This window comes from Heteronotia binoei, chromosome 3 (assembly GCF_032191835.1).
Source record: "Heteronotia binoei isolate CCM8104 ecotype False Entrance Well chromosome 3, APGP_CSIRO_Hbin_v1, whole genome shotgun sequence".
Taxonomy (NCBI): Eukaryota; Metazoa; Chordata; class Lepidosauria; order Squamata; family Gekkonidae; genus Heteronotia; species Heteronotia binoei.
In genome coordinates, this window is record NC_083225.1 from 16,526,024 (window position 1) to 16,536,154 (window position 10,131).

A 10,131-nucleotide genomic window follows, 5' to 3' on the forward strand; every position below is an offset into this window, starting at 1 on the left:
TCTGTCAGGACATTCTTCCTAATGTTGAGCTGGAAACTCTTCTGACATCATCATGTTGCTGGTGATGTCTTGATACCTAGTGAGGGGGCCTTACCCCAGGTCAGTCCTCCTGAAAACCCCACCCACTTCTTATTTTTATACTTTTAAAAGCCAATTTGTGACTCACTGCTTCCTGAGCGGACTGGGCTCACGAATCCCTCTTCCCTGTTGAATCTGACCCAGATATGCTAAGTGTATTACGTGGCAATTTTTCTCCTCGATACTATTTGCAATGCAGTTGATGTTGCTGGTACTTGCCAAGAGGGAATAACTAATCTCTGTGGATTTCGTGTTTAGATGCAGAAGCTCAACAGATGCAAATAAACAGTTTCTGTACAGTCTGCAGCTATTTTACAGATACAACAGAGATTGCTTTTTTTTTTACATTTGTAACTAGAAGCCTGGACATTTGGCCATCAAGCTGAATATTTATTCAAAGTCACATTGTTTACAGTCACGCTATTTGTATTTTGGATGGCAAAACCATGAATTCGATCAATTCAATTAAATGCTAGAGTACCGCAGATACCCGATGCCTTAAAAAAACCTTTAGCACAATAACTATAAATAGAAACATATATTATAGAGCAGGGGTGGCCGACGGTAGCTCTCCAGATGTTTTTGCCTACAACTCCCATCAGCCCCAGCCGGCATGGCCAATGGCTGGGGCTGATGGGAGTTGTAGGCAAAAAAGAATTGGAGAGCTACCATTGGCCACCCCTGTTATAGATGACAATATATACCCCAGAGAGCACTGCATTCAGGAGGATAAAATCTATTATCCATCCCCGGAGGCCAGACTAAGCTCTACACGAGCCAGGGCCTTCTCAGTGGCAGCACCGATCTTATGGAATGCTCTCCCAGAGGCCACGAGAGCCCAGCGGGACCTCTCCCAATTCCGCAGGGCCTGCAAAACCGAACTTTTTCGACAGGCCCACAACAACTAACGTGGGTGGGGGCTGCCGCTGCTGGGTCGCTGAACAATATCATCTGTAAGACCACTATAGAGTAAGAAAGGGAACAGAGAACTGAGATATGGAGAAACCGTCTTCGTTACGAATTTTTCTTATAGCGCCTAATAATGTAGTTTTTAAATTATATGAACATATGAAGCTGCCTTATACTGAATCAGACCCTCAGTCCATCAAAGTCAGTATTGTCTACTCAGACTGGCAGCGGCTCTCCAAGGCCTCAAGCTGAGGTTTTTCATGCCTACTTGCCTGGACCCTTTTTAGTTGGAGATGCTGGGGATTGAACCTGGGACCTTCTGCTTACTAAGCGGATGCTCTACCACTGAGCCACAGCCCCATTCATGGCTCTCCAGGGTCCCCAGCTGAGGTTATTCACACCTACTTGCCTGGACCCTTTTTAGTTGGAGATGCCGGGGATTGAACCTGGGACCTTCTGCTTACCAAGCAGATGCTCTACCACTGAGCCACCGTCCCTCCCCTTCTTGGATACCCTTTACTTTTGAAAAATGGTAGTGCCAACATTCCCACATACGAAGCTGCCTTCTACTGAATCAGACCCTCGGTCCATCAAAGTCAGTCTTGTCCACTCAGACTGGCAGCGGCTCTCCAGAGTCTCAAGCTGAGATTTTTCACGCCTACTTGCCTGGACCCCTTTTAGCCGGGGATTGAACCTGGGACCTTCTGTTTACCAAGCAGAGGCTCTACCACTGAGCCACCGTCCCTCCCTTGTTTATATGTGTTTTTGTTCTTTTATGATTGTAATTGGAATTGTTTTTGCCATGACTGTTAGCTGCCCAGACTTCGCTTGCAGAGCAGGCGGCATGTAAATCTAAAATAAATAAATAAAATAAACTATTGATTTTCCGGAGGGAAGGTTACACGGTATTGCTCAATCCTGTTAGATCTCGGAAGGTATTGAACACTTCCGAGGAAGGATCTGCAGAGGAAGGCAATGGCAAACCACCTCGGCATATCAACGGAATGAAGCTGCAAGAAAGGCTTTCTACCTACTCAGCCAAGTCCATAAAACACCCCACTTGGTTTGAATGGCCTGGCCACCTGGAGCCATGCCACAGTAACATCAAGACTGGACTATTGCAATGCCCTGCCTGCTGGTCTCCCTGCAAAATCAGCTTGGAAACTCCAACTGAACATATATGAACATATGAAGTTGCCTTCTATTGAATCAGACCCCCTCCGTCCATCAAACTCAGTATTGTCTACTCAGAGTGGCAGCAGCTCTCCAGGGTCTCAAGCTGAGGTTTTTCACGCCTATTTGCCTGGACCCTTTTGAGTTGGAGATGCCGGAGATTGAACCTGGGACCTTCTGCTTACCAAGCAGATGCTCTACCACTGAGCCACCATCCTTCCCCTGCTCTCCAGGGTCTCAAGCTGAGGTTTTTCACGCCTATTTGCCTGGACCCTTTTGAGTTGGAGATGCCAGGGATGGAACCTGAGATCTTCTGCTTACCAAGCGGATGCTCTACCACTGAGCCACCATCCCTCCCAAAAAGAGAATATGGGGACCCCCCCCCCCCTCCTAGGACTTTGCCATGGTTATATGAAACTCTGAAGCTGCCTTCTACTGAATCAGACCCTCGGTCCATCAAAATCAGTCTTGTCTACTCAGACTGGCAGTGGCTCTCCAGGGTCTCAAGCTGAGGTTTTTCACACCTATTTGCCTGGACCCTTTTTTTTAGTTGGAGATGCCAGGGATTGAACCTGGGACCTTCTGCTTACCAAGCAGAGGCTCTATCCCTGAGCCACTGGTCCAGAATGCCATGGCTATTAGCGGGAGCATGCCTATTACGCCCATTCTGCAGATGCTGCATTGGCTGCCCATTTATTACCAGGTTTAGCTGAAGGTACTGGCTGCCACATACAAAGCCTTCCATGGCCTTGGACTGCCTTCCTCCTTATATTCCACAAGAATGTCACTTGAGTCACCAGGGATTTCTGCAGGCGCCAACTGCAAATGGGCATAACCAACTCATGCCCCTGTATAAATCAATGGTGCAGCCTCGTTTGGAGTACTGTGTACAATTCTGGTCACCACCGCACCTCAAAAAAAAAGATATTATAGCTTTGGATGAGGTGCAGAAAAGGGCAACTAGAATGATTAAAGGGTTGGAACACTCTCCCTATGAAGAAAGGTTAAAACGCTTGGGGCTCTTTAGCTTGGAGAAACCTCGACTGCGGGGTGACATGATAGAGGTTGACAAGATTATGCATGGGATGGAGAAAGTGGAGAAAGACGTTTTCTCCCTTTCTCACACTACGAGAACTCGTGGGCACTCGATGAAATTGCTGAGCAGTTGGGTTAGAATGGATAAAAGGAAATACTTCTTCACCCCAAGGATGATTAACACATCAAATTCATTGCCACAGGAGGTGGTGGCAGCTACAAGCATAGCCAGCTTCAAGAGGGGATGGGGTAAACATATGAAGCAGAGGTCCATCAGTGGCTACTAGCCACAGCGTATTGTTGGAACTCTCTGTCTGGGACAAGTGATGCTCTGTATTCTTGGTGCTTGGGAGGGGCAACAGTGGGAGGGCTTCTAGTGTCCTGGCCCCACTGATGGACCTCCTGGTGGCACCTGGGGTTTTTGGCCAATGTGTGACACAGAGTGTTGGACTGGAGGGGCCATTGGCCTGATCCAACATGGCTTCTCTTATGTTCTTATGCCCTGCCTCATCAAGCGTCTCTGCCCCATGCACTGCTGTTGCCCCACTGGGCTCAGGGCACCACCCTGGGGCAGCTGGAAGGCCTCCAAATGGGTGGAGGGACGGGATATGTCACCTTGTCGCCCCTCTGGCGGGCTGGTCTCAGACAGTCCCACTCTCTGGCTCTCTGCCTCATGATCCAGCTCCAGCTCCGCCCTAAGCTCCTCACTGACCTCCCCTTGGGTGACCCATCCTTCCTTTTATACTCCTCCCCGCTCCCTCACCTTTCTTCACTGTCTGCTAGCCTGGCCCCCTCCCCCCCTTTTAGGGAATAACACCCAGAGAATTCTGGGTCATGGGATCCACTGGGCTCTCCCCTCTCTTCTGCAGCACAGCAGGGCCTTGAGAAGCCTTACTCTTGGCCCCATGGCTCATGTCGTGGCTCTCCCCCACTTTCTACTGAGCTCCCTGGTGCCTGGACTGCCCTGTCTGCCTGCAGAGGTGTGGCAGGGGGCTGGCGATGCACTGCCCATGGCTGGGACCAGGCCCTTCTTCCCACCAGGCTGTTCCCAGCTTCTGCTTCATTGCGGGGGCTTGTCTCCCAGCTGTTCTGTTGTGCTGCTGTGTCAGCGGCAGAAGCAGCAGTCACCAGCTCCCTGTCCTCTCTGGTAAGCGTGGGCGGCTGGGGGTTGTTGGTTACAGGGTCGGGGGAGCTTGCACTGGGGCCAGGGAGCGGGGTTGGGGAGCTGGTGGCAGTCCCAGCTGGGAGCGGGCAGGACATGCCCCCGCTTCTTCATTGTCGCTCCTCCTTGTGGAATGGTTTGCCAGAGGAGGTCAGGAAGGGTCTCCCTCTCCTGGCTTTCTGCAGACTATGCAAAACTGAATGATTCAAAAGGGCTTTTTTCTGCATGCAGGTAATAGGGTTAGTACTTTGTGTAGCTTATTCGAAGTAGAATCCTATTTATGTAATTCCTGTATCATTTAATATCTCATGAGAATACTTCTGCTATGCCTCAGTTCTTTCTGGGGATTCCAGACTTCTAAAATCCAAATGCATTGGTTATGGGGAATGTCCTGTTTTATTGATTGTGCTAGCTCACTATGTGTAATCCGCCTTGAGTACCTGTGAGAAAGATGGACTATGGATAAATAAATGAATACTTAAACAAATAAAAGTGTGCTTGATATTCTGTGATCTCTACTAGGCAGAGGGTCAAAATTACTAGCCAAAGGCCTCACTACCACTGGGATGGACAATCAGAGGGAAATAATTGCTTGCACATGCATCCTTTGCTGGTTTTCTACTTATGGGGTGAGGGAGGGAAGGGCTTTCTAAAATGTGATCCGTTCTCCTACTTCAGGTCTCTGCTGCATCGTTCTTTTGCTTGTGTGAACAAGAGCTAATGGTCTGCTTTGATCTCTGTATTTCAACATGACCTCTATGAAAGCCAAGAATGCTCTCAAATGTATCTTCTGAGTCAGAAGTGCACTGGAGCACACCATGATCTGGCCTGCAAATTTGGAGATCTCTTCTCCTTCAAACTCAGGAAAGCCTGCATTGTTCTGCTCGTGAAAATCCTCACATTGGCCTGAACTGGAGTCTCTGTCTTTGTACAAAATAGTCTCCCAGGGAGTTGATTTTTGCATCTTTAGAAGTATTATAAAGTGTTTAGTCCCTGGGTCTTGCTGACCAGGAACAAGAAGGGCTAAAAGTAAGATAATGTATTGGTTTGAAACCTGGGAATGAATCCCTTGCATGCTGGATCATCTATGTGGTGGACAACGTGTCCTCTTGGGCTTTCCCGTCCATTTGCACAAGGGTTATGGCTTTCAGTGAGCTCTTGGGCAAGGGAAAGGGTTTGTACAGGAGGAAGCACAAAGAGACATTTAGCTCAAGTCATAGGGGCAGGACACACTGTAAGTATGCACGTGTGCATGGCTGCATATAAATGTCTATGCAATTCTTCTCGTGTTGGCATGTCGTAGCATTCATGCCATAAATGCACAAAATTAATATCAGTCTTGTTTAAACTGAGCTAGGTGAATTATAGAGAACATAACATATTTAGAGCATGGCAGCACAAGGTGTTGCTCAAAATACAGATAATAATATACGAGGTCTCAGGAGTCAGGTTAACAGGAAAGAAGTGAGGGAGAAAACTTTAATTAAACTGAATGTAAGGTACATCTCAGAGGAAAAAAAAACTTCTTGTTTAGGGTTGTAAAATTCAAGCACAGAGGACTGCTGAGAAAGAAATCCCCCAAAGTGTGGTTTTAGGATGAGCGTTATCTGCCATCATTGCATATGAGAACTATCCATCAAACTTTGCATATGAGAACTATTCTTTTATTTTAAATCTGGTACATCAGCTGTGCCTTGACCTAAATAGCTCAGGATAGCCTGGTCTCCTCAGGTGGATAGAACGATAGACAGAACAACAGATAGAACGATAGATAGAACAATGACAAATGATCGACAGACAGACAGACCGACAGACAAGCAGGCAGACAAACAGACAGATAGACAGACAGACAGATAGATAACCTGGTATAGCCTTATTTCATCAGATCATGGAAAGTATGCAGGGAGATGGAAACTGTTTGGAAGAGAAACTGCAAAGGAAGACTTCCTCAGGAGGTGGTGGGCTCTCCTTCCTTGGCTATCCAGCAGCAATGAAGATCCTGTAAATTTAGGGGGAGCTATTTGTGAGTTTCCTGCATTGTGCAGGGGGTTGAACTAGATGACCCTGGAGGTCCCTTCCGACTCTATGATCCTATGAAGGCTCTGCAGAGAAAGGCAGTGGCCAACCACCTCTGCTTCTTATGCCTTGAAAGTCCCTTTGCTGGGATCACTATACGATGGCTGTGATTTGACAGCACTTTACGCAGACACACGCATCTATAATAAACAGCACCAAAAACAGCAAAGCAATTTACAACAGCATCGGATAAAGTCAAATCTTAAAAACTGTTAAAAGAACAGTGGGATGAAGACAGGGCAATCTGATAAATCGGGTTGCCCACTCTGGTTTGGGAAATTCCTTGGGGATTTGGGGAATGGAGGTGGAGAAAGGTGGGGTTTAATGGCATAGGGACTTCAGTGGGGTTGAATGACATAGAGTCCGACCTCCAAAGCAGCCATTTTCTTCAGGGGAAGCGATCTCCACCTTTCAAAGTGTCCATTTTCTGCAAGTGAACCGAAGATCAGTTGCAATCCCAGGAGAGTCACCCAAAGAGCAATTAGCATGTGGAATTCACAGCAAGTGGTGGCAGATACAAGCATGGACAACTTCTTAGATAAACCTAAGGAGCTGAGGTCCATCAGTGCCAGAAGATGAAGAAGAAGATGATGATGATATTGGATTTATACCCTGCTCTTCGTTCTGAATATCAGAGTTTCGGAATGGCTCACAATCTCCTTTACCTTCCTCCCCCACAACAGTCACCCTATAAGGTGGGTGGGGCTGAGAGAACTCTCATAGAAGCTGCCCTTTCAAGGACAACTCCTGCGAGTGCTATGACTGACCCAAGGCCATTCTAGCAGGTGCAAGTGGAGGAGTGGCGAATCAAACCCAGTTCTCCCAGATAAGAGTTGGCACGCTTAACCACTACACCAAACTAAATGGGGCAGTAATGCTCTGTATTCTTGGTGCTTAGGAAGAAATAGCAGGAGGGTTGTTAGAGTTCTGGCCCCACTGGTGGACCTCCTGATCCCATATGGATTTTGGCCACTGTGTGACTCAGAGTGTTGGGCTGGATGGGCCATGGGCTCCTCTTATGTCCTTCTGAGGTCTCCACGAACCACCAAAGGGTTGGCATGCCTACTGATAAAGCAGCAAATAAAACTCTACAACACCTGTTTTGTGACCTGTTTTGTTCAACATCTTTATCAATGATTTGAATGAAGGAATAGAGGGAATGCTTATTAAATTTGCAGATGATACTAAATTGGGAGGGGTTTCAAACACAGAAGAAGACAGAAACAGGATACAGGATGACCTTGACAGGCTGGAAAACTGGGCTAAAACCAATCAAATGAATTTTAACAGGAATAAATGTCAAGTTCTGCATTTAGGTAGAAAAATTCCAATGCATGGCTATAGGATGGGGGAGACTTGTCTTAGCAGTAGTATGTGCGAAAAGGATCTAGGGGTCTTAGTGGATCATACGCTGAACATGAGTCAACAGTGCGATGTGGTGGCTAAAAAGGCAAATGTAATTTGGGGCTGTATCAACAGAAGTATAGTGTCCAGATCACATGATCTGATGGTATCACTTTACTCTGCTTTGGGAAGACCTCACCTGGAGTATTGTGTTCAGTTTTGGGCACCACATTTTAAGAAGGATATAGACAAGCTGGAATGGGTCCAGAGGAGGGCGATGAAGATGGTGAGGGGTTTTGAGACCAAGCCCCATGAAGAAAGGTTGAAGGAACTGGGCATGTTTAGCTTGGAGAGGCGGTGGCTGAGAGGTGATATGATCACCATCTTCAAGTACTTGAAGGGCTGTCACATAGAGGATGCCGTGGAATTGTTTTCTGTGGCCCCGGACGGTAGGACTAGAACCAATGGGTTGAAATTAAATCAAAAGAGTTTCCAGCTCAACATTAGGAAGAACATCCTGACAGTTAGAGTGATTGTTCAGTGGAACAGGCTTCCTCGGGAGGTGGTGGGCTCTCCTTCCTTGGAGGTTTCTAAACAGAGGCTAGATGGCCATCTAATAGCGATGAAGACCTGCGAATTTTGGGGGAGGTGTTTGTGAGTTTCCTGCATTGTGCAGGGGGTTGGACTAGATGAGGTAAAGGGTTGAAAAGGCCTGAGAAAACAGAAATAGCTTGGTGTCTAAATGTTTCTAATTGCAGTACCAGGTGAGTTTCTGTATGGAGGAAATCCCAAGCTGGGGGCCGCTATAAGCAAATGCCCGGTCTCTGGCACTCACCCCTTAGGCTATGGAATTGTGAGGGAAGATTAATTTCATTCATTTCATTTACTGTGAAATATGTAGGCATCATTTGTGTTGAACAGAAGTACTGAAGAACCACTCAAACCACATTTGTATCATTGTCTCGTCTAGACTAGATTTCCCCGTTGTCAGAATTAACCACGACGGAGCTTCTCATATTTTACATGATTTATTCTGGCTCCTTTCTATTTTGCATAACTTGTTCTGGTTTTACCAAGGTGCGAAGAGGCACAAAGTGCTAAGGAGGGCTTGGAGGCCCCATCCCTGAACATCAGAAAACTTATCGCACTATTTGCCTGCTATTATGAAATGTCATGAATACCATCAATTCTCTTTCAAGTGCATCTTCACAGCTCTGGAGTTTATTAAAAAAAAAATAATCTGGGAATCTCAAGGGACTGAATCCTGGGCTCAAATCCACATTTAATTCACAGTGTGCCTGAAACTCTGCTATAACTATTTAACCGTGCTTATAGAAGTCTCATGTTATGGGATTCGGTTGGATAGTTTGGTCTTAGATCCCTTTGAAGTTAAGTTAAAAAAAAAAAAAGCAACTGAGCAAAACAGAGCCATAACAGGCCGGAGGTATTTCCCAGCTCTGCTCCCATCAAGGTTAGCTCTGCTTCCAAATTAGCTGTTCTACTTCAGAACAAAATGAATTAAGCCTCCTTTGTGTGGCTGGACTGTATTAAATAATAGTGTGTAGAAAGGAACCTCAGATGAAGTGCCAAGCAGGAGCTACGCGTTTAAAGGAAAATGTCCCATTTTCTCCCCCTTGCTTGTAAATGCTTCTTTTGCTTCTTCTTTTTTTAAGACCCTAAGCAGAGAGAGCACGATTCTCTGTTTGGTGCATGAAAGCCCTCTCATCAATTCTCCTTTCTTTTGTCATCCCTCATTCAGGAGTTTGGCTGTTGCTAGCACACTTTTCTTCCTCTCCCCATTGCTCCCACTCAAGGGGGATAATTAGGGGGAAGAAACGGAAAGGCAGTGAAAAGTCTTGCTTGAAGAAGAGGAATAAATTGTAGAGATGTTGCATTTCGATAAAAGGATATCTAAGCAAGAACAATTCAGACGAGCAGGATATTTAGCATATAGATGCGGCAAATGCTGTTGGAAGCCACTGAAGCTCATATAATACTGAGTGACACGTTGAAAGGATGGTTACCAATCTCCAGGTGGAGTTCTCCTGGAATTGCAACTGATCTCCAGGTGACTGATGCCAGTCCCCCTGGAGAAAATGGTTGATGGAGGGTGTGCTGAAGAAGATATTGGATTTATATCCTGCCCTCCACTCCGAAGAGTCTCAGAGCGGCTCACAATCTCCTTTACCTTCCTCCCCCACAACAGACATCCTGTGAGGTAGATGAAGATATTGGATTTATATCCCGCCCTCCACTCCGAAGAGTCTCAGAGCGGCTCACAATCTCCTTTCCCTTCCTCCTCCACAACAGACACCCTGTGAGGTAGATGAAGATATTGGATTTATATCCTGCTC

General features: G+C 46.6%; 1 protein-coding gene across 1 annotated transcript in view; it reads right to left on the bottom strand.

The window, feature by feature from the left end:
• The window catches only part of LOC132569038 (histone H2B 1/2/3/4/6-like), a 45,256-nt gene extending 40,801 nt beyond the window's left edge, over positions 1 to 4,455 (bottom strand). The window contains exon 1 of the mRNA XM_060235223.1: positions 4,234 to 4,455. Coding sequence (XP_060091206.1) covers positions 4,234 to 4,455 — 222 coding nt within the window. The remainder of the gene's footprint in view (positions 1 to 4,233) is intronic.
• Between the last annotated feature and the right edge of the window lie 5,676 nt (positions 4,456 to 10,131).